The sequence below is a fragment of the Oncorhynchus gorbuscha genome, linkage group LG15 (genome assembly GCF_021184085.1).
Source record: "Oncorhynchus gorbuscha isolate QuinsamMale2020 ecotype Even-year linkage group LG15, OgorEven_v1.0, whole genome shotgun sequence".
NCBI lineage: Eukaryota > Metazoa > Chordata > Actinopteri > Salmoniformes > Salmonidae > Oncorhynchus > Oncorhynchus gorbuscha.
Genome location: NC_060187.1, coordinates 34892926 through 34917847, shown reverse-complemented (window position 1 = coordinate 34917847; position 24922 = coordinate 34892926). Strand labels below are relative to the sequence as shown.

Here is a 24922-nt window from a genome sequence, read left to right as displayed (position 1 = left end):
ACTACCACTTACAACCTAGAAACTTGTGTAATTTGGGTTACTTTACAGTACACTCTTGTAGTTTAATTTCTTCTGTTTGGGATTTTGTGACAGGATGGATGCAACCTGGTGTGGAACAGTAAAATAAGGCCAACCATTCATTAAATACATTCCATTCATGAGTGTGTGCTTGGCCACCTGATGGACAGGGTGTGAAGTGATACCCTGTGAAGCAATACTACTACACGTTATGACCTCGACTACACTATCTGTAGAACCATTCAATACAGTAACAACAATCCTAGACTCAATCCTAAACACATACAAAGTGGACAGGACAAGTATTTTCCAGGTTTTCCACCCTGCCAGTTGTAGTGCTCTGACTCGATGTGAAACTTACAATATTCATGACAGCCAGGATGTACTGCTCGATGTCCCGGCGGCCGTGGTAACCCACCATCATCTTGTCGGCCACCACCAGTGTTTCTACGTAGCGCTCTCTGCTCACAGACCTCTTCAGGGGCAGCTGGCCTCGGCCAATGGGGTTGGGAGGTGTCTTCAGAGTCCTCTGCCACCAGGCCATACCTTTCCCTGGCTTCTCATCTGAAGAACAGTCACAAAGAGGGGTTAATGGCATTGAGAGAAGAGAGGGTACACCACCTGAGAAGAGTGGCATTAATGTGCATGTATTAAAACCAGGTTATTATGTCCTGTAAACTGAGACTGCTGTACAGCCGATATTATAAATGACTGTTTGCTGATCTAATCGTAACCCGTGAAACATGAGAGTTTGAAGGGGCATGTTGTACCCAGGACCCAGACAGCTCTACCTACCGATGACCCCACAGGATTGGTCCATGTACTGGTGGCGAAGAGATGACCTCTTGTAGACCACATGGGGGCGGCTCTCCCCCCTCTCCGCCCTCGTGAGGTTTTCGGGCAGGGTCAGAGGCTCGATGATATACTCCTCACCCCCTGCCACGATCACCCCCTGCTGGAAAAGTCAGGGAAGCAGAGGTGAGCCAGGGGCCCTCTGAAGGCTGGTGGGACAAAAACTGGCATCTCTGGTGACTGCCACGCCCATTACAGTAGCATACTGGAGGTCTCTGTCTGTCTACAGCCAGTCTCTAACATCTCACCTCCCCTCAGTGGATACAGTACAGTACATAACTATCCCTGGCCTGGGATGATAATCATATCAGTCTCTCATCAACCTGGGCCTAAACAAGTACAGGCCCTCACCTCTCCCAGACATGTCTGTAGGTCAGATACATAGGGAGAGTGATCCTATCTGAGTCTTTCCACAGAGAGGAGACAGGGAGACACTTCCCCTGATTAGATCTCTTGGCTGCAGCCTCTGAGGTCACAGTGAGTGTTTCCCCCCCTGGCCCTCTCGAGTCGCTACAATAGCAGCGCACTTTCACAGTGCACCTAATCCTGTAATGTGTTTAGTGATGCTCTCGTGGACACACAGCGGATTCCCTGCTGAATTAAGTTATGCTAGTCTGACCACAAGTAATTACACATAGGGCTTATTAACACTTTGTGAGCAGATTTAATCCTTGGTTGCATTTAGCCCTGTTATTATGGGCCCAATTAGTTATTAGCTGTAAAGGGATCACAAGAATAGATGGATAAGAAGAATGCTTTGATGTGTCAAAAGGCAGATTGGAATTGTGTCATTTGACTGATTTTATTATTTCAAAAGGGTCTGCTGTGGGCAGAGGTGCTAGCTGGCTACTGGATGGTCTGGACGTCCAGCTGTGAACATGCCTTAGTGACAATATGAGTTGTGACCAGCAGGGGAAGTTTGGTGATAACAATGGGCTTTGGTAATCCCTTGTTTACACAAGTGCATTACTGCTCCAGAATAGCATGTGGTCCAGACAGGTGCCCTGGTCTAGTCCAGGATCCAGGGTCAGAGCTATCCTCGTTCACAGAATCATATAATGTTACACTCAGAGGGAGAGGATTCCTCTGGAGCTCCATTAGCCCTGGGTCCCCTGAGGCCAAGGACAGCAGAACAAGACAACAGAGCAACAAGACAACAGGCCAATAGGACAACAGGCCAGTGGTGCTAGCAGTCCAAGATGGGTCAGGTTCTTACCAGGCCATTACAGTTGCTGAGGGCCACCTTGCTAGAGTGGGGCTGATCCTGCAGATGGCCTACATAGAGACACTGAAGGGCGTAAGGGTGGCTCCAGGCCAGACGCCCCCTCCTCCAGTACTCTACACGGAACTGACGGGACAGCAGGCCCCCCTGCAGGGTCAGGTTGAGGAGAAAGTTGGTTGTGGGGGTAGAGAGCTGGTAGTACAGCTGGGACAGGTCCTGTTGCTGGTCCTCAGCACTACGGCGGCTCCGCCGATGGTGGTTGGGGCTGTCTGCACCCCCATCCCCTGTGTGCAGGGTCTCGCCCTGCGGCCCCACGCGAACCGGGATGGCAATCTCATACTGGCCCAGGCTAGACAGGAACGTAGCTGGAGAGAGACAGAGAGAGGAGACAGAGCACAAACACTCACAGTCAATGACATTTCAAATCAACTTTGGTAGAATATACAGTATGTGCATTATCATCACGGCTTAAAGCTTATGAGGACAGGCCTCAGTCAGTAGTGACTAGTGGGATTCTTGAGGACTTCTCAGTCCACGCTATTCCTCCCAAGGCTGTCTCCATAGCAACCCTGAAATCCTATACTTCCTATCTCTGGCTGCGGGCCCAGAGATTTATTGTCCAAACACGGTGCTCCAAACACTGCACTAACAGGGGAAAGGTCAACAGAAATTAGCCCAGTTTTCATCAAGGCCTTTTGCCTTGTTTTGTGGAAAAACAGCCCTCCCCACTGAGAGTAAACAGGCAGGGATTAGTGTCTGTACCGTGAGTCCGGACCCAGGCTCTCTGTTTATGTGGCCAGGCCAGCTTAAATAAACAGCAAGCACCATTAGAGGCCCCCTCCAAACCCCTCCATCCCCATTTCACATCCTTCAGCACATTCTGCAACAGTCAGTTATATGAGCTTTGAATTCCTCTACTACAACATTTCAGACAATTGCCCCACATAAAAAGTGGTATTTTCATGGTATTTTCACAGGGTCAAAAGTATCTGGCCCAGGAAAGCCTCCTGGAGGACTGGAGGGGCCTCGGAGGGCAGCGGTCAGATAAAGTAGACCAGTCAAATATTTGGAAGGACTTAATGAGGCATATTTTCAAAAGTGTACTGTACCCCTACTCTCCCCTCCTCCATGGTTCTACAGCTATACAGCTGCTCCTCGTGCCCTCCCAGCTCTGTGCAATAGCTCTCACTCTGCAGCGCAGCAGTAATCTGTCCAGCAACCTGATAAACCTGTCTAATTAATGAGTGAGGCAGCTAGTGGCCTGACTGGGCTCCACCACTGTTTCCATAAGGCTACCATTCTGCTGCCAGCCCCCTCCCAACGCACTGTGCCCACATGTACAGGGTACTTCAAAGGGGAAATATGGCTGGTACAATGGAAAATAGGGGAGCGAAGTTGGCTAACTACAGTATAAGTGTACAGTAGGTCCTAGTCTGGTCTGAAGGGTCGCGTGGCGTCTGATCCTCTCCCAGGTCCCCTACAACTGATGGAAAGCTGCTCCCAGCTCTCTAGCACCACAGGGCGAACCACTTCTCTAATTCTTTTGATCTATTATCTAATCACTAGGAGGAGGAGGAAACTATTATTACTCACCAATAAACCCAACCAGTAACAGAGAGAGGCCCATAAAAGAATAGAGGTCTGCAGAGTGTTCACCTTTTGTAAAATAAACTGTCATAAAGCACTACCCAGGGTTCAGTTTATTTTAGCTTTCAGAAGAAAATAACCTTAATTAGCCTTTTTTTTTAAAAAGAGAAGGAAATGAGAACAGTGGCCTTTTTACTGTAGCGTTCCCAGAGAGGAGCTTCTCTCTCTCATCCATGCCTGGCTGAAAAAGTCAATCTCTGCCTCCGTTACCATAGGTCCCTGTCAGCAGTTCCTCTGCTCATAACTCTGCTCTCAGCTCTGCCTGCCTGTCTTGCTCTCTCCCTGTCTGTCTGTCTGTCTGTCTCCCTTCCTGTCTCTCACCCTGTCTCGCTCCCTGTCGGCCTGTCTGTCTGTCTCCCTTCCTGTCTCCCTCCATGTCTTTCTCCCTGTCTCCCTGTCGGCCTGTCTGTCTGTCTCCCTTCCTGTCTCCCTCCATGTCTTTCTCCCTGTCTCCCTGTCGGCCTGTCTGTCTGTCTCCCTCCATGTCTCCATTCATGTCTCTCTCCCTGTCTCTCTCCCTGTCGGCCTGTCTGTCTGTCTCCATGTCACCCTGTCGGCCTGTCTGACTGCCTTTCTGTCTATCCCCCCTCTGTGTCTCCCTCTCTATCGCCCTGTCTGTCTCCGTGTCTGTCTCCCAATCTGTCTCCCACTATGTCTACCTTACTGTCTGTCTGTCTGCATGTCTGTATGTCTGTCTGTCTGTCTGTCTGCATGTCTGTCTATATGCCTGTCGGTCACGCCTCTGCCTGGGACAGTTGACTGGCTGAGTTATGAGGCCACGTTGCGGAGCCTCAGTCTCAGTCTGAGAGAAAGGTTATATATACACTCCATGCAATGGTTTAATAACACTAAACTAAATGACTTAATGCCACTACCACGATGGCTTACCTCATTATTCGCTTATTTCAAAGAAATAGGGAAATAACATTTTTTCCGAAAAAGCCCAACTCTCCAACTACGCCATGTCTACATATTTGTCCTCTCCTTCCTTTAAATAAACACAAAAGCCTAGCCAAATATACTCTGCAGCTTGTCATGAAGTGCAGCAGCAAATATAGACAGATTCGTGGTGCCCCCCATTTTCAAATGTTCTGTTTTTGTTGAAGGTTTTAATGTAGAATGACTGAAAGGGGAGACCATTCTCAGTTAGATAACAACTAACACTTGTCCAGAAGTCAATATCCATTGTAGGAGACTAGCATGGAGGAATCTAACAGTGGTGCTGAAATGTAGAACACCAGACGTACTGTACTAAACAGCCATGTCCTGGATGAATTTCACAGCCTTAACAAATTAAGCATTGACCTACTTGTTGCATTTTCTAGTGAATACTTGTGACAAGAGATAACTCATAAAAATGATTACCATCCATCATCAACGGAGCTGGTTTCAGTTTTGGGTTAGAAAGGTGTTCTTCTAGAGCGTGTTTAAACAGAGGAGATGAATGAATGGTCCTGTGGTGGTTTTCAAGGAAGCAGTGTAGCAAACTATTGGAAACAGATGACTTGCAGGGTGCAGAGGTTAAGCATAAGAAATGCACAATCAGTGCCTTGTTCTGTAATGGACACTCTGGGTATTTATGTCCGTGCCAAAAGGGGATTGGTCTAGCTGAGGAGAGGTGAGGGGGGCGCGTGGCTCTCCGTCTCTGGAGTTGATTTGTGAGAGCAGGGTTCAAGTTCAGCAGGGCTACTGCCCTGGAGTGTTGCTCAGCTCAGAGGAGCTATAGGAGCTATATCTTCTATACCTCAACACTGTATAGAAGAGTTCAATGAACAGGTCCGTTTCCTCTGTTCAACTGTCTAAGTGACTGGAAATGTTGAACCACTTTCACAGTCCAGAAGAGGGAATAATACCAATTCCCCAATGAATATGACTGTAATAATAACATAATCATAGTGTGTATTCATGACAAACATTGACACAGTTAAACATTTCCATATATGTCAAACAAAAGAGAAGAAAGTAGTCGGCCCGATCGCTGCTCACCGTGTGACTGAGTGGACTTTTCAGCAGTCTGACTTTCTGCGACCTCGGTGGCAACCATGACGATGATGACAACAATGCAGGCCAAGATCCTCCATACTGTTTCCATGGTTACTACAGCAAGCTTCAGTGCAGTCCCCAGGCCTCTGTCCCAACATGTCTTCTGCCCTCTGATGCCCCTCGCTCACCAGTGGGACGCAGCGAACTCACGGGCCATAGCAGCAGGATAGACCTCTAGAGACTGGACTGGAGCGCTCTGGACACACAGCCTCTCTGCTTCTCTCTCTGGTAGGACCAAAGTCAAAGGAAGATGGAGAGACTGCCTCTGAGTAAAGCAGAGTCTATAATGTACTGTGGCCTCCCTGTGGAAGAGAAACAGGTTAGTGTGAGGGGAGATTGGGGGAGGGAGAGAGAGAGCATGAGATCTCCGAGACCCAAATGGTCCCCATCTGACAACACAAACATATCTAGTCTGTAGTCAGTGACTCACGAACAGCCACCTCCCACTGCGTCTTCATTTGATCAATCAGGGTAAGCAAGTCTCGACCTGGGTGCCCTGTGTCTCTTTTAGTCTTCTGCTCACAGGAAAGCCAAAGGAAGGCATTGATCTTTTAAAACGCTGTGCTAAGGCTGAGAGGAGCTGGAAGTGGGTGTTATGTCAGTGGCTGTGGGGGAAAATTACCCAATTTGAGACAAGCAGTGGGTTACTTCCACACTCACTGTTGGCCTCATGTGACATGGCCACCTCACAGGGAAGAGGCAGTCACACACAGCGAGAATAGGCCATTAGCCATAGATCAGGCTTTTTTGGGAGATTAAAAATAGCCTTTAAAAAAGCAACATTGGTTATTATTACATCAAAACACTAAAGATGTCCCATCCCCCATCACACGTTGAAGTGTACAGAGGAGTTAAAAGCCTGGATGTGGAGTCCTATTTACAGTAACATTGTGACATTTGTTCCTAAGACTTTTTGGCAATGTCATTGAGAGGCCCAAACTTAATCTTTGATAACCTTCCCTCAAGCTACACTGCCTACCCTGCTCCCTGCCTCTATCATTCTTTCAGTGTGTCTGGGTAGAGAACAGAGAAGAAGCCACACTGGCCCAGATGGCTGGCGACAAACCAACTGCAGGCAAAGGTAACCGGAAGCAGATGGGAAACGATTTGGCGACGAAAGTGAGGAAACAAGTAGCCTCCTGACAAAACAAATATGAAAAAGGGAGTGCAAAGCTCAAGGGGCTGTAAGAGAGACGGAGAGAGCTGGGATAGCCATTCTTAAATACTACGTGTGTGTGGAGAGAAGGAGAGAAAGAGAGAGAGAGAGAGAGCTGGGATAGACATTCTTAAATACTACGTGTGTGTGGAGAGAAGGAGAGAAAGAGAGAGAGAGAGTTGGGATAGCCATTCTTAAATACTACGTGTGTGTGGAGAGAAGGAGAGAAAGAGAGAGAGAGAGAGAGCTGGGATAGCCATTCTTAAATACTACGTGTGTGTGGAGAGAAGGAGAGAAAGAGAGAGAGAGAGAGAGCTGGGATAGCCATTCTTAAATACTACGTGTGTGTGGAGAGAAGGAGAGAAAGAGAGAGAGAGAGAGAGCTGGGATAGCCATTCTTAAATACTACGTGTGTGTGGAGAGAAGGAGAGAAAGAGAGAGAGAGAGAGAGTACTGGGATAGCCATTCTTAAATACTACGTGTGTGTGTGGAGAGAGAGAGAAAGAGAGAGAGAGAGAGCTGGGATAGCCATTCTTAAATACTACGTGTGTGTGTGGAGAGAGAAAGAGAGAGAGAGAGAGAGAGCTGGGATAGCCATTCTTAAATACTACGTGTGTGTGTGGAGAGAGAGAGAAAGAGAGAGAGAGAGAGCTGGGATAGCCATTCTTAAATACTACGAGAGAGAGAGAGAGAGAGAGAGAGAGAGAGAGAGAGAGAGAGAGAGAGAGAGAGAGAGAGAGAGGTAGCTAATGAACAATGATTCATTTGTTCAAGCACAAGTAAGACACAACTGACCCGCCCCATTTGAAAATGAGCAGCTGAAGCTTTTCACACTTATAGTCTGCTCATAATCAGACAATGCTGACTACCATACAATCTACAGACGTAGCTGACATAGTGGGATAGAAGGACGCTTAATGTGCCTCTGGTTTCCCTGCAGTGCAGTGGTTCACAGTACAGTACCGTACGGAATGGGGTCCTAAAACAGTAAGACTGTCATGCAGGTGAAAGAGGACCCAAAAGCGACTTGGCGAAAACAGAGTCTTTAATCCAGTAAAGTAAATACAAACAAAAAACACAACTTTCACTCGAAATGACGAGGACAAACTGGAGACTCGATCTTGAACAGCAGGTGAACAGCAGGTTGCCTCGGGAAGGCACTTGAACCAGACAGACTCAGACACCTGCTCACCACGCAGCATCTGAGGAAAACACGACACGACAGGGCGATACACAAACACAGCACGGTGAATTCTAGACAAGGAACCGACAGGACAGGAACGGAACACAAAGGAAGAAATAGGGACTCTAATCAGGGGAAAGGATCGGGAACAGGTGTGGGAAGACTAAATGATTGATTAGGGGAATAGGAACAGCTGGGAGCAGGAACGGAACGATAGAGAGAAGAGAGAGCGAGAGAGTGAGAGAGGGAGGGGGAGAGAGAGGGATAGAAAGAGGGAAAGAACCTAATAAGACCAGCAGAGGGAAACGAATAGAATGGGAAGCACAGGGACAAGACAAGATAATAAATGACAAAACATGACAGTACCCCCCACTCACCGAGCGCCTCCTGGCGCACTCGAGGAGGAATCCTGGCGGCAACGGAGGAAATCATCAATGAGTGAACGGTCCAGCACGTCCCGAGACGGAACCCAACTCCTCTCCTCAGGACCGTAACCCTCCCAATCCACTAAGTATTGGTGACCCCGTCCCCGAGAACGCATGTCCATGATCTTATGTACCTTGTAAATAGGTGCGCTCTCGACAAGGACGGGAGGGGGAGGGAAGACGAACGGGGTGCGAAGAAAGGGCTTAACACAGGAGACATGGAAGACAGGATGGACGCGACGAAGATGTCGCGGAAGAAGCAGTCGCACAGCGACAGGATTGACGACCTGGGAGACACGGAACGGACCAATGAACCGCGGAGTCAACTTACGAGAAGCTGTCGTAAGAGGAAGGTTGCGAGTGGAAAGCCACACTCTCTGGCCGCAACAATACCTTGGACTCTTAATCCTGCGTTTATTGGCGGCTCTCACAGTCTGTGCCCTGTAACGGCAAAGTGCAGACCTCACCCTCCTCCAGGTGCGCTCACAACGTTGGACAAACGCTTGAGCGGAGGGAACGCTGGACTCGGCAAGCTGGGATGAGAACAGAGGAGGCTGGTAACCCAGACTACTCTGAAACGGAGATAACCCGGTAGCAGACGAAGGAAGCGAATTGTGAGCGTATTCTGCCCAGGGGAGCTGTTCTGCCCAAGACGCAGGGTTTCTGAAAGAAAGGCTGCGTAGTATGCGACCAATCGTCTGATTGGCCCTCTCTGCTTGACCGTTAGACTGGGGATGAAACCCGGAAGAGAGACTGACGGACGCACCAATCAAACGACAGAACTCCCTCCAAAACTGTGACGTGAATTGCGGGCCTCTGTCTGAAACGGCGTCTAACGGGAGGCCATGAATTCTGAATACATTCTCGATAATGATTTGTGCCGTCTCCTTAGCGGAAGGAAGTTTAGCGAGGGGAATGAAATGTGCCGCCTTAGAGAACCTATCGACAACCGTAAGAATCACAGTCTTCCCCGCAGACAAAGGCAGACCGGTAATGAAGTCTAGGGCGATGTGAGACCATGGTCGAGAAGGAATGGGGAGCGGTCTGAGACGACCGGCAGGAGGAGAGTTACCCGACTTAGTCTGCGCGCAGTCCGAACAAGCAGCCACGAAACGGCGCGTGTCACGCTCCTGAGTCGGCCACCAAAAGCGCTGGCGAATAGACGCAAGAGTGCCTCGAACACCGGGATGACCAGCTAACTTGGCAGAGTGAGCCCACTGAAGAACAGCCAGACGAGTGGAAACAGGAACGAAAAGGAGGTTACTAGGACAAGCGCGCGGCGACGCAGTGTGCGTGAGTGCTTGCTTAACCTGTCTTTCAATTCCCCAGACTGTTAACCCGACAACACGCCCATAAGGAAGAATCCCTCGGGATCAGTAGAAGCCACAGAAGAACTAAACAGACGGGATAAGGCATCAGGCTTGGTGTTCTTGCTACCCGGACGGTAAGAAATCACAAACTCGAAACGAGCGAAAAACAACGCCCAACGAGCTTGACGGGCATTAAGTCGTTTGGCAGAACGGATGTACTCAAGGTTCTTATGGTCTGTCCAAACGACAAAAGGAACGGTCGCCCCCTCCAACCACTGTCGCCATTCGCCTAGGGCTAAGCGGATGGCGAGCAGTTCACGGTTACCCACATCATAGTTGCGCTCAGATGGCGACAGGCGATGAGAAAAATAAGCGCAAGGATGAACCTTATCGTCAGACTGGAAGCGCTGGGATAGAATGGCTCCCACGCCTACCTCTGAAGCGTCAACCTCGACAATGAATTGTCTAGTGACGTCAGGAGTAACGAGGATAGGAGCGGACGTAAAACGTTCTTTTAGAAGATCAAAAGCTCCCTGGGCGGAACCGGACCACTTAAAACACGTCTTGACAGAAGTAAGAGCTGTGAGAGGGGCAGCAACTTGACCGAAATTACGAATGAAACGCCGATAGAAATTAGCGAAACCTAAAAAGCGCTGCAACTCGACACGTGACCTTGGAACGGGCCAATCACTGACAGCTTGGACCTTAGCGGAATCCATCTGAATGCCTTCAGCGGAAATAACGGAACCGAGAAAAGTAACGGAGGAGACATGAAAAGAGCACTTCTCAGACTTTACGTAGAGACAATTCTCTAAAAGGCGCTGTAGAACACGTCGAACGTGCTGAACATGAATCTCGAGTGACGGAGAAAAAATCAGGATATCGTCAAGATAGACAAAAACAAAGATGTTCAGCATGTCTCTCAGAACATCATTAACTAATGCCTGAAAAACAGCTGGCGCATTGGCGAGACCAAACGGCAGAACCCGGTACTCAAAATGCCCTAACGGAGTGTTAAACGCCGTTTTCCACTCGTCCCCCTCTCTGATGCGCACGAGATGGTAAGCGTTACGAAGGTCCAACTTAGTAAAGCACCTGGCTCCCTGCAGAATCTCGAAGGCTGATGACATAAGGGGAAGCGGATAACGATTCTTAACCGTTATGTCATTCAGCCCTCGATAATCCACGCAGGGGCGCAGAGTACCGTCCTTCTTCTTAACAAAAAGAACCCCGCCCCGGCCGGAGAGGAAGAAGGCACTATGGTACCGGCGTCAAGAGACACAGACAAATAATCCTCGAGAGCCTTACGTTCGGGAGCCGACAGAGAGTATAGTCTACCCCGAGGAGGAGTGGTCCCCGGAAGGAGATCAATACTACAATCATACGACCGGTGAGGAGGAAGGGAGTTGGCTCGGGACCGACTGAAGACCGTGCGCAGATCATGATATTCCTCCGGCACTCCTGTCAAATCGCCAGGTTCCTCCTGAGAAGTAGGGACAGAAGAAACGGGAGGGATGGCAGACATTAAACACTTCACATGACAAGAAACGTTCCAGGATAGGATAGAATTACTAGACCAATTAATAGAAGGATTATGACATACTAGCCAGGGATGACCCAAAACAACAGGTGTAAACGGTGAACGAAAAATCAAAAAAGAAATAGTCTCACTGTGGTTACCAGATACTGTGAGGGTTAAAGGTAGTGTCTCAAATCTGATACTGGGAAGATGACTACCATCTAAGGCGAACATGGGCGTAGGCTTCTCTAACTCTCTGAAAGGAATGTCATGTTTCCGAACCCATGCTTCGTCCATGAAACAACCCTCAGCCCCAGAGTCTATCAAGGCACTACATGTAGCACCGAACCGGTCCAGCGTAGATGGACCGACAAAGTAGTACAGGATCTTGATGGAGAGACTTGAGTAGTTGCGCTCACCTGTAGCCCTCCGCTTACAGATGAGCTCTGGCTTTTACTGGACATGAATTAACAAAATGTCCAGCAACTCCGCAATAGAGGCACAGGCGGTTGGTGATCCTCCGTTCCCTCTCCTTAGTCGAGATGCGAATCCCTCCCAGCTGCATGGGCTCAGACTCTGAGCCAGAGGAGGGAGATGGTTGCGATGCGGAGCAGGGAAACACCGTTGATGCGAGCTCTCTTCCACGAGCCCGGTGACGAAGATCTACCCGTCGTTCTATGCGGATGGCGAGAGCAATCAAAGAGTCCACATCTGAAGGAACCTCCCGGGAGAGAATCTCATCCTTAACCACTGCGTGGAGTCCCTCCAGAAAACGAGCGAGCAGCGCCGGCTCGTTCCACTCACTAGAGGCAGCAAGAGTGCGAAACTCAATAGAATAATCCGTTATGGACCGTTCACCTTGGCATAAGGAAGCCAGGGCCCTAGAAGCCTCCCTACCAAAAACTGAACGGTCAAAAACCCGAATCATCTCCTCTTTAAAGTTCTGGAACTTGTTAGAGCAATCAGCCCTTGCCTCCCAGATAGCTGTGCCCCATTCTCGAGCCCGGCCAGTAAGGAGTGAAATGACGTAAGCAACCCGAGCTCTCTCTCTAGAGTATGTGTTGGGTTGGAGAGAGAACACAATCTCACACTGCGTGAGAAAGGAGCGGCACTCAGTGGGCTGCCCGGAGTAGCAAGGTGGGTTATTAACCCTAGGTTCTGGAGGCTCGGCAGGCCAGGAAGTAACAGGTGGCACGAGACGTAGACTCTGGAACTGTCCAGAGAGGTCGGAAACCTGAGCGGCCAGGTTCTCCACGGCATGGCGAGCAGCAGACAATTCCTGCTCGTGTCTGCCGAGCATGGCTCCTTGGATCTCGACGGCAGTGTAACGAGCGTCTGAAGTCGCTGGGTCCATTCCTTGGTCGGTTCCTACTGTCATGCAGGTGAAAGAGGACCCAAAAGCGACTTGGCGAAAACAGAGTCTTTAATCCAGTAAAGTAAATACAAACAAAAAACACAACTTTCACTCGAAATGACGAGGACAAACTGGAGACTCGATCTTGAACAGCAGGTGAACAGCAGGTTGCCTCGGGAAGGCACTTGAACCAGACAGACTCAGACACCTGCTCACCACGCAGCATCTGAGGAAAACACGACAGGGCGATACACAAACACAGCACGGTGAATTCTAGACAAGGAACCGACAGGACAGGAACGGAACACAAAGGAAGAAATAGGGACTCTAATCAGGGGAAAGGATCGGGAACAGGTGTGGGAAGACTAAATGATTGATTAGGGGAATAGGAACAGCTGGGAGCAGGAACGGAACGATAGAGAGAAGAGAGAGCGAGAGAGTGAGAGAGGGAGGGGGAGAGAGAGGGATAGAAAGAGGGAAAGAACCTAATAAGACCAGCAGAGGGAAACGAATAGAATGGGAAGCACAGGGACAAGACAAGATAATAAATGACAAAACATGACAAAGGCAGCTTTGTGTTCCCACTTCCCTTAAATGTGGAGCAACTGTAAGCCCCTCTCCTCTCCATCTCCACAGCCCTCGCACTTTTTGCCCTTTCCGCCCCCTTCCTCAAGGCTTTTTTCAGTCATTTCCTGCTTGGCCAAACTCTCCTATATTTTCATTACTTCTTGTTGGAGTCTCATTTTATTGTGGGGTTATTAGACTTGCAGCAAGATATCAAATGTTTTCATTAAAACTCTTCTTTATCTTGTTTACTTAAACAAAGCCCACATAATCAGCCCCCTATCATTGCCTTTGTGTCTTTAAACAAAGCTGCTTAAAAGCTTTACTGACTGTCTTCAAGTTCTCTCTACACTCACTAAATCATTGTACACTCACTAAATCATTGCTCAATTTGACAAAAATCAGGTAATTTGTGAATTTGTACTATCTCTTGAAAAGGATTTTGCCATTTGTATTTGTGGGTCTGTTTTGTAGCAGTTTTCCTTTGGGAAAAAACTCAATGTGTTTGTCATTCGGCCAATACAACCATAATCCTGTAAGTACTGTTGGCATTTTATAATATACATGTAATATATTCCACTTAGCAGACGCTTTTATCATTTCCTTAGATGAGTACCTCTGATCATTTTGAATGCCTAATTGTGGCAATGGCGAGTTCAGAAATTGGAATGGGCTGTATACAGCTCAATTATAATGTGGTCAGAGTGCTTTTTAAAAGCAAGACAATGAGGTATTTGTGGACAACAGTAGAAGAGACATTAGACAGGGAGTTGTAAATTGCAATTTCAGGGTGGGCCAAAGTCATAATGTAGTCTGGACCATAAGCTTTTCAACATATCTAATGGATTGGAGAAGGCAGTGAAACATATGTTTTTGCAGACTATGTATAGTGACCCTGCCAGGAACTGTACAGACAGGCAGAATAGACCACACTAATCAAACCCATATGACTTGCTCAATGTAAAGGCTCTCTCTAGGAAATGCTGCTCAGTCCCCTGCTCAGCTCCGAACACCTCCCTCTGTGTGCTCCTCTACTCTTCCTGTCACTCCTCTCTGATATTAGACTTACTCTTTCGATGTCTCATTTGTCATTCCTATTCGAGTAGGGGAGTGTGGCATCTTCACTGTACTGTAAACACATCAACACTAAGTGAAAGCTGGGAGCTCATGCAGCACATGGCCTAGATACTTGTTTCACCCTGACAGCAGTCACTCCCTCAGAAGTGGTGTAGAAAAACAAGCTCAATTGACATGACTCCCCCACGTTAAGCCTTGCAAAACAAACAACAGATGAGGTGATAAAAATAATATGGAGAATAAAGGGAGGGATGTAGATCACTGCATACAACTAGGCTTGTCAGACAGCCAAGGATGTGCACTCTGAAAATGAGCTTAAGTCGAAGACAATATTTTGTGAGAGCTGGCTTGGACTCGCTGAGTCAGCCAACAACTCTAAAGAGTGTACCAAAGATCATAGGCAGTTTATGTCTTGAGTTTCACATTTCTCATACTACACACACCCAGAAGACAACAACAGACCACAGATTTGTCCATGTGCCTCAGCCAGTTGAGAGACCTAGGAACCTCACATGCTGATTAAACACTGCCCAGCTCTACCATGGTGAAAATATTGGATATGAAGGGTATTCACAATATGAACAAAACATCAATCATTTTAGTGACAGATTCTTACCAGAAGTTTTTTTTATTAACCCAGCAATAGCAACATTTGAGTTTTGTTACAAAAGAGATCACTAGCCTAATCAGCAACAGGTCACTTCTGGGTCAGTGTCATAAATCTGTTTATTGCTTGAGGAAGAGGAAGTGGTGGGCACTGATCTGCAAGGGGAAAGTACAGTATGGACTACTGTACCAGATATACAGGAAACACCAACATTAAGTGTCTTAATAGAGCAATGGGCCGCCACGAACCAGAACAGCTTCAATGCACCTTGGCATAGATTCTACAAGTGTCGGGAACTCTACTGGAGGCATGCGTCATTCTTCCACGAGATATTCCATCATTGGTGTTTTGTTGATGGTGGTGGAAAATGCTGTCTCAGTCGCTGATCCAGAATCTCCTATAAGTGTTAAATTGGGTTGAGGTCAACCCAACCATTCAGTGACGACTCGTGCCCTGTGAGAGCATAGTCATAGTAGCCAAAATAATGGCCTGCCCAGGATTTTATACATGACCCTAAGCATGATGTTAATTGCTTAATTAATTTAGGAATATGTTACATCACTGTGTTCACTGTGCAATGCAACTCCTTCAAGGTACTTTTTAGTTAAAATATTTGTTTGATGTGTGTGTGTGTGTGAGAGAGAGAGAGAGAGAGAGAGAGAGAGAGAGAGAGAGAGAGAGAGAGAGAGAGAGAGAGAGAGAGAGAGAGAGAGAGAGAGAGAGAGAGAGATCACACAAATATTCTTCAAACACTGAGAGTGCAGTGGTCCTGAAGACTCCCCTTCTACCTATTCATTGCCCAGCTTTTGCTGGAGCAATGCTTTCTCCCCACCCGACAGAAACCCTCAGAACTATGTGGATTAACTGCTGCTGCTGCTGCCTGGAATCAACCAAGCAAGATCCCTCATCGCCCACATGGGTTCAGCTTTACAAATAACGGTCCTCACTTCACTTAACTGAATCTAACAAATGGGGGAAAATGTCTGGATCCTTGACAGTTTCTTCATTATAACCTCAATGCAATTAAACAAGGAAATATCCCCCAACAATGTTGTTAATTCAAAAGATTTTACTTTACTGAGAAATCAACACCGTGACAAAATGCCACAGTCTGACTACCTGATAATTCCCATGCAAATGTTCGAGTTGTGCAAAATTACTTTAAACAGCTGGAAAATCGATATGTAAGACTTCGAATGAAGTCGTCAACCATTTTTACGGAATCGACTGTACTCTCATAACATAGACAAACGTGAACACTAGGTTTATGAAATATGAGTTTAAAATAAGTTTCAAATTAGGGTCCAGTACCTTTTCCTTCTCCCTGTCCAAGTTCACTATGGTCACCTTTCAGGGTTTCCGGTGTCTTTCTCTTGATTTACTTCAAGACGTGTCAGTTACCTTGAAAAGTTATGTCTGTATTGAGCGGATGATCGTACAGTGAGTGGACCTCTCTTGCTCCCAGGGTCTCACTGCCACAGATACGCGCTGGATGCCTGCGCGCTCGCTCTCACTGCTGCGTACTAAACCAGGAAGTAAAAATGGTAATGGCCGCGTCTGTACACTACGCACAGAGGAGCTACACCAAAGATTTTTGCCGATACCGTGCTTCAGAAAACGAAGGGCCCCAAGAAGGGGATGTTGTAAAACACAACTATAAACAACATTCTGCAATAACATATACATACATTTATTTTGTTATTAATGGTCGACTTATTTTATAATATACTAGTTCGATTAAAAAGTTTAGGCTACATGCTTTCTTTGAAAGAAATGCGACTTCCCTAATAGTAATAGCATAATAATCGCAGTTCACAGCTGGCTCTTAGATTGGACTCTAATCAAAATAAACGTTCTATAACAGTGACCATGTTATTTTTTGGGGATGCCCAATTGATTCGGAGTTTGGAAATGAAAAACTTTGTAAAACCTAAATAGTATTTCAAATATGCATAGCTAGCATACAGTTGAAGTCAGAAGTTTACATACACCTTAGCCAACTATATTTAAACTCAGTTTTATCACAATTCCTGACATGTAATCCTCGTAAAAATTCCCTGTCTTAGGTCAGCTGGGATCACCACTTTATTTTAAGAATGTGAAATGTCAGAATAATAGTCTTAGGTCAGCTGGGATCACCACTTTATTTTAAGAATGTGAAATGTCAGAATAATAGTAGAGAGAATGATTTATTTGAGCATTTATTTATTTCATTCCCACTGGGACAGAGGTTTACATACACTCAATTAGTATTTGGTAGCATTGCCTTTAAATTGTTTAACTTGGGTCTAACGTTTTGGGTAGCCTTCCACAAGCTACCCACAACAAGTTGGGTGAATTTTGCTCATTCCTCCTGACAGAGCTGGTGTAACTGAGTCAGGTTTGTAGGCCTCCTTGCTCGCGCACGCTTTTTCAGTTTTGCCCACAAATGTTCTATGGGATTGAGGTCAGGGCTTTGTGATGGCCACTCCAATACCTTGACTTTGTTGTCCTTAAGCCATTTTGCCACAACTTTGGAAGCATGCTTGGGGTCATTGTCCATTTGGAAAACCCATTTGCGACCAAGCTTTAACTTCCTGACTGATGTCTAGAGATGTTGCTTCAATATATCCACATCATTTCCCCCTTCATGATGCCATCTATTTTGTGAAGTGCACCAGTCCCTCCTGCAGCAAAGCACCCCCACAACAGGATGCTGCCACCCCCGTGCTTCACAGTTGGGATGGTGTTCTTCGGCTTGCAAGCCTCCCCTTTTTCCTCCTATCATAACGATGGTCATTATAACCAAACAGTTCTATTTTTGTTTCATCCGACAAGAGGACATTTCTACAAAACTACAATCTTTTGTCCCCATCTGCAGTTCAAAACGTAGTCTGGCTTTTTTATGGCGGTTTTGGAGCAGTGGCTTCTTCCTTACTGGGTGGCCTTTCCTGTTTATGTCAATATAGTTTACTGTGGATATAGATACTTTTGTAACTGTTTCCTCCAGCATCTTCACAAGGTCCTTTGCTGTTATTCTGGGATTGATTTGCACTTTTCGCACCAAAGTACATTCATCTCTAGGAGACAGAATGTGTCTCCTTCCTGAGCGGTATGACCGCTGCGTGGTCCCATGGTATTTATACCTGCATAATATTGTTTGTACAGATGAACGTAGTACCTTCAGGCATTTGGAAATGTCTCCCAAAGATGAACCAGACTTGTGGAGGTCCACAATTTTCTTCTGACGTCTTGGCTGATTTCTCTTGATTTTCCCATGATGTCAAGCAAAGAGGCACTGAGTTTGAATGTAGGCCTTGAAATACATCCACAGGTACACCTCCAATTGACTCAAATGATGCCAATTAGCCTATCAGAAGCTTCTAAAGCCATGACATAATTTTCTGGAATTTTCCAAGCTGTTTAAAGGCACAGTCAACTTAGTGTATGTAAACATCTGACCCACTGGAATTGTAATAGTGAATTACAAGTGAAATAATCTGTCTGTAAACAATTGTTGGAAAAATGACTTATGTCATGCACAAAGAAATGTCCTAACCAACTTGCCAAAACTATAATTTGTTAACAAGAAATTTGTGGAGTGGTTGAAAAACAAGTTTTAATGACTCCAACCTAAGTGTATGTAAACTTCCGACTTCAACTGCATGCATCTGAAAGTGGGCTTTGTGAAATAGGTGGGTGTATGGAAATCTATAACAGCTAATTGGGCAGATTGGTTGCCACTCAAGACCGTTTTAGAAGTGGCTGCTTGCTGCTTCCTTGTAACCCTAACTAACCTTTTTCCTAACCTTAACTGCATTGTCCTAACCTGCTAGGTTAGTCCTCCTAACCTGCCATGTTAATTATCTTAACCGGCTATGCTAACCTGCTACGTTAGTCCTAACCTGCCCAGTTAATTCTCCTAACCTGCCTAACTGGCTTAGATAAGAGCCAATTTATGCTTGATGTGAAAATGTGGTCAGAGACTCCTTATGGAGGGTGTTGATGCAATTGCGGAGACTCCAGAGGCACGCAGTAGCCAAATTGATCTCTGTACCGCATCACTTTGTGCCTCCAATATTTTTTAACAATGCGGAGGGCTCCGTAGAGCACCACAGTAACATGATTGTTAACAGTAGGTGGGGGCGGGAGGTCCTGTATAAACACAAATTCACTTCCTTGATAAATTCCTTCACAACAGCTCTGCTCAACAGCTCTGCGCTGCTCAGCAATGCAAGATCATTTTGAATGCCCTGACTTCTGCAGAGGCCGTATCACCATAAATGCTGCACAGCCAATGCAGACAAGGGATTGACCATGCAGTGCCTTTAAGATGTTAAGCAGTACTCCCTAAAAACACCCCACTTCGATACAGCTATGACTTTTCGTAGCAGGTTAGACATATGGTTAGGGTTAGCGAAAATGTTCTCCTAACCTTCTAGGAAAAGACACTTGTATCGAAGTGGCCTGTTTTTAGGGAGTCCTGATGTTAAAGCAGCATGTCCTATTAATTTGAAAGATTAAGAGAAGAGGCATTGTCGTGCCCTGTTTATTGCTGTGTTGGTTTGTTTGGACCATGATAGATCCTTATTCATGTGGACACCGAGGAACCTGCTCCACTACAGCCCTGTTGATGTGAATGGGGACCTGCTCAGCCCTCCGTTTCCTGTAATCCACTATCAGCTCCTATGTCTTGCTGACGTTGAGGGAGAGGTTGTTGTCCTGGCACCGTACTGCAAGGTATCTGACCTCCTCCCTATAGACTGTCTCATCATCGTAGGTGATCAGGCTTACCACTGTTGTGTCGTCGGCATGCAGTCGTGGGTGAAGAGGGAGTACAGGAGGGGACTAAGCATGCACCCCTGAGGGGCCCCTGTGTCGACGATCAGCGTGGTGGGTGGCCCATCAAGAAGTCCAGCATCAAGTTGAAGAGGGAGGTGTTCAGTCCCAGGGTCCTTAGCTTAGTGATGAGCTAGCTTGGAGGGCACTATGGTGTTGAAAGCTGAGCTGTAGTAAATGAGCAGCATTCTCACATAAGTGTTTGTCTTGTCCAGGTGGGAAAGGGCCATGAGGGGTGCAATAGAACTTGCGTCATCTTTGGATCTCTTTGGGAGGTATGTGAATTGGAGTGGGCTGTCTCATTGGTAGTGTAGTAAGATGGCGCCGACAGATTTGGCAGTTCTGCTTCTAGCTCCTAAGCAACTTTGCAGTATTTCTTTTGTTGTTGTATAATTTCTTACATTATTAGTCCAGAACATTTTTCTTATTTTACGTACAGCCGGAAAAATATATTTGGGATATCAGAGCGGCACAAGCATTTCACTACACCCGCAATAACATCTGCTAAATATGTGTATGTGACCAATTCAATCTTATTTTATTTGATGTGAGCCATGACCAGCCTTTCAAAGCATTTCATGGCTACAGTTGTGAGTGCTACGGGGCGATAGTCATTTAGACAAGTTACCTTGGCATTCTTGGGCACAGGGACTATTGTGGTCTGCTTGAAACATGTAGGTATTACAGGTTGGTTCAGGGTGTCGCACCCTGATCTGTTTTACCTGTCTTTGTTTATTGTCTCCAACCCCTCCAGGTGTCGCCCATCTTCCCTGTTGTCAGTTCGTCTTGTCTGTCACGTTTACCAGCATTTTGTCCTGTCAGCTTCTGTCTTTTCCCAGCCTCTCTTTTTCGCCCTCCTGGTTTTTGACCCTTGCCCGTCCTGACCCTAAACCGCCCGCCTAACCACTCTGCCTGCCCCTAACCCTGAGCCTGCCTACTGTTCGGTACCTCTGCCCCTATCTGGATTTCCGACCTCTGCCTGTACCTTTGCCTCTGTTTGCGGCAATAAACATTGTTACTTCGACACGGTCTGGACTTGGATCTTACCTGATTCCTGATACAGGGAGAGGTTGCCAGCTGGTCAGCGCATTCTATGAGTACGCGTCCTGGTTATCCGTCTGGCCCTGTGGCCTTGTGAATGTCAACCTGTTTAAAGGTCTTACTGATATCGTCTACAGGGAGTGTGATCACACAGTCATCCGAAACAGATGATACTCTCATGCATGGTTCAGTGTTGCTTGCATCGAAGCGAGCATAGAAGACATTTAGTAGACAACTGTAGTAGTAACTGCAACTTGCCAGCGTTATTATCCTACTTAATTCCTTTGCATGTCTCCTATGCATATTACACATACACTTGACTTGTTATTAGTGGTAGTAGTTAGGTCTACCTGAATAGTTAATCCAGACCGCCCTCTGTAGGTGATTTTGAGGGCATGCACTAGCCCTGTTCTGACATGTGGCCTCCAACAAAGAGATATCTGAAATGGAATGCTGTTCCATGTAACCATTAAAACCTCCACCATAGCCTCGCTGCTGGAGGGCCGTGGTTGACAGTTGGATACAGAAAACTGGGTCAGCTGTGTCATATGGTTGTAAATATTGAAATTGTGCTATTTTTTTTATTTCTGCCTTTTCATGAAACAAAAGGTAGTATAGTAGAAAGGGTTTCATGTAGCTGAGGTGAGGAAGTAGCTTAGTGAAGATTCCAGGGCTGTATCAATCAACCCACATAGTTTTCCTGAACCCTCACTCGTGCCCTCACTCAGCAGTGCTGATGCATATTCTCTGTCACCTATACAGATCGACAGACTCAGCAGCTCTCTGTCTCTGAGGCCAATCTACTAAGATCTCTGACTTCTTTCCTCAGTTCCAGTGTAATAGTGTATGGTGAGTCCATCTCATTTAAAAAGCCAGTTCTAGTTCTGTCTTTTTATTCACTCATTTTCAGTTGAGGAATTAGGATGAATCTCTTTTAACCAAATCAAGGATTTTGTTTCGGCTGTATTTTGGAGATGGAAAAAAAGATAAAGTTGAAAGTCTATTACTTGAATGTACTTTGAAGTATACAATACAATATTTTAGACTGCATTTATATCAATAATATATGTAAAAGATTGTTCTTGAAATGTTCCTTTTCTATGACTTGTTTCCTTATAACCAGTGTCTTAAACAGATTTAAAACTGTTAATATGTTTCTATTAGAAGAGTTTGTGCTGTAACACAGGCAATATGGGTTCACCGCAGTGCGCAAAGACATTCTAGCTGTGGCTTCAAAAGTAGAGATTATATTTATAAATAGTTGCTTTCATTGTGTATATGAATAGAAAACCAAAAGGGTGTACGATTTTCAAGTAGACACACCCGTGTTTCATGTGTGTCGTTACTGCTTGTAATTTTCTTTTGAATTATACTGTAGATTCTATTTTGAGACTTGCTGGCACTTGTAATCAGACAAATATGACAAAATAGGTTACTGTGCTTTGTATGAAAATAAGGGGCTGTATTTTTATGACGTTTTAAACAGAGACTCATTCTCAACTAGACGACAGACTAACCTTCATACTTCTTTGAAATATTCTGAACATAATGCAATCCAGTAATGGGTTCTATAAGAATCTGTAAGAAACAACTTGATTGGCCTGATGGGATAGAGCCCTGGTTTAAACCTTACTGGCCAAACTGTGCCCTGATGATGTATGGCTGACTTGGGCAATTTCATTCTATATATTGGCAAACTCATTACAGAGGTGCCACAACCCAGATCACTAAGACTGATGTGTTGTCGTTCCAGGCAGAATTAGAGAGTTAGGGGTCACAAAATACTTGATTATCCTCTTGGGTTTGGTCTTAAGCTCGACTGGCTAAATATGGCTGGGTGAGGGACAATTGTCAGCTACCCAGCAAGTCAAGCATTTTGCAAGCTGCATGAAACAATAGCAGAACAAGAAATTCAAAAAGCTTGATTTGAAATCAGCAATAGTCTTCTACGTTTAGGAAAAATATGCGCATTAAGTCCCTTATTGATTTTCCATTGAAGTAAGCCATTTCTAAATATTATTTGTTTTCTAGGTAGCAGTCTCAGCCACATACTTTAAATGAACTACTTATTAGAGTCTTCCACCATATCAATGTATGTTTGATGCTTGTAGGCCTATTTGTGGTTGTTTCTGCAAACACTGTAGGTATTCTTAAGCAACATTGTGTGGTCTCTTTGTTCTCTAAAGGCCTATACCACTATATAAAAAAACAACATTGCCGCATTGAACACATTTATATTTAGTAGTAGCCAAAGCGATCCCTAAAAATAGCTAGGTATTGTGTATCTAATGATTTCGGAATGTTTTTGTTCGCATAACTTACAGAACAGATCATGTTTCTGGCATAACGTTTCTTTTCAATCATCTTTTGAACACTCTAATGGCAAAACATGATGGGCTATTATTTATATGACTATGATTACATATGAAATACATGGCAAATATGTATTATTGTTACAGATCATGGCCATGTGCCAACGACTGAATTTAGCAAAGCTGAGTTTACTGCTTATAGTTGATGAATGTAATGTCTTATAGCTAAACCAAGGGCCCTCTATCATGTTATCCTCTGTGGTACAGTGGACAAGGCATTTCTATTGGAGAGCTCACAGTCACAAGGACTTGCATGGGAAAAGTTGTGCGTCAGAACACAGTTCTGCTATCTCTCCGCTCTTTAAATCTATGGCCTTCAGCCTGCCGAGAGGACCTGGGACTCCTCTAAGGGTCGGCCGGTTCAGCCGTCCAACCTGCTACTACAGTATGCCCTATATTGGCTCAGCTGTAAACCCCAACCAACCTCCGGGCAAAGCACTACTGAGAATGCAGGGTCTACCAGGGGAGAATATAGGCCTACAGCTGGTTTTGATGTGAGTTTAATGTCTTGTGGGAAAAAAAGTAATTTTGTTGGAATGTAACGTTTGAATATTAGCAGCATGGGTAATGTTTGTAGAAGTGTATTGGAAAAAGTGCTGATGCAATTAAATATCCATCACAGTGTCAGTCTCTGTTTTGTAAAGTAACATCTGGGTTGCTCTATATATTGTTAGGGAAATTTGTCTTGGTTGGTTTGTTTTCCTTATGAAGCAGTATAACATTCAAAAATAGTTTTATTAAGCAATAAGGTCTGAGGAGGTGTGGTATATGGCCAACATACCACGGCTAAGGGCTGTTCTTTCGCACGACGCAACGTGGAGTGCCTGGACACAGCCCTTAGCCGTGGTATTTTGGCCATTTATAAAAGAGATTATAAACTAGGTGGTTCGAGCCCTGAATGCTGATTGGCTGAAAGCCATGGTATATCAGACCGTTTACCATGGGTATGACAAAAAATATATTTTTACTGCTCTAATTATGTTGGTAACCAATTTATAATAGCAATAAGGAACCTTGGGTGTTTGTGATATACTGTATGGCTAATATACCACGGTTAAGGGCTGTGTATCCAGGCACTCCGCGTTGCGTTGTACATAAGAACAGCTCTTAGCCGTGGTATATTGGCCATAAACCACACCCCCTCGGGCCTTATTGCTTTAATATATAGTGTATTCCCTTATCAGAAGTTGATCTCCATTTAGGTTTTCTCTTCTGGACTGGAAGGAAAGAAACATCATGGAAGAGAATTGAGGTGGTCAAAAGCAAACAGCATATTTATGCTTTTTTACCCCACTCTCCCTTTATGATTACTGAGCTAGTGGTGAAACATTTATGGTTTTGTCTATGTGTTCACTCATAAATTCAGGGAACTAGAAAAGAAAATGTGGACATTTCCTCGTCAACAAGTCTTTTGTTGACAATACATATTCTTCTCTGACAGATTGGTTTTTATGCTCAACATCTTTCCATTTGCATGGGAACTGACTTTCATGGCTATTCTCAAGTACTTTATTCTGTCGTTCAGACTTTTAGCTGATTCCGCTCATAAAATACAAGGATAAGAAAGACAGGAAATAAAACTAAACACAAGTCAGTTTTGGCCATTCACATCAATGGAATTTCAGAAATGTCAACAAGTGCATACTAAAGGCACAGTTTTGACAGTACAACATGTCTTTGTGCCACTGTCCCTTTACTGTGGTGAGTGGGGATT

The 24922-nt window shown here is 45.6% G+C and overlaps 2 protein-coding genes across 5 annotated transcripts in view; one reads left to right on the top strand and one right to left on the bottom strand.

Annotated features, from left to right (window-relative positions):
• adamts10 (ADAM metallopeptidase with thrombospondin type 1 motif, 10) overlaps nucleotides 1-16488 on the bottom strand; it is a 63190-nt gene extending 46702 nt beyond the window's left edge. The window contains exons 1-5 of one of the 2 annotated variants that reach the window (XM_046300931.1): nucleotides 16289-16488; nucleotides 5726-6084; nucleotides 2087-2457; nucleotides 814-973; nucleotides 380-582 (exon numbers count right to left, since the gene is read on the bottom strand). In XM_046300931.1, coding sequence (XP_046156887.1) covers nucleotides 380-582; nucleotides 814-973; nucleotides 2087-2457; nucleotides 5726-5831 — 840 coding nt within the window. In that variant the 5' untranslated portion in view covers nucleotides 5832-6084; nucleotides 16289-16488. The remainder of the gene's footprint in view (nucleotides 1-379; nucleotides 583-813; nucleotides 974-2086; nucleotides 2458-5725; nucleotides 6085-16288) is intronic. The other variant, XM_046300932.1, reaches the window with a different exon arrangement.
• LOC123997009 (tyrosine-protein kinase ZAP-70-like) overlaps nucleotides 1-24922 on the top strand; it is a 41660-nt gene that overhangs the window by 11141 nt on the left and 5597 nt on the right. Inside the window, exon 1 of one of the 3 annotated variants that reach the window (XM_046300933.1) lies at nucleotides 21568-21685. The exons of 1 other annotated variant lie outside the window; for it this stretch is intronic. The gene's annotated coding sequence lies outside the window, so the exon portion shown is untranslated. Of the gene's footprint in view, nucleotides 1-21567; nucleotides 21686-24922 lie in introns of those variants that run through there. One more of the 3 variants, XM_046300934.1, reaches the window with a different exon arrangement.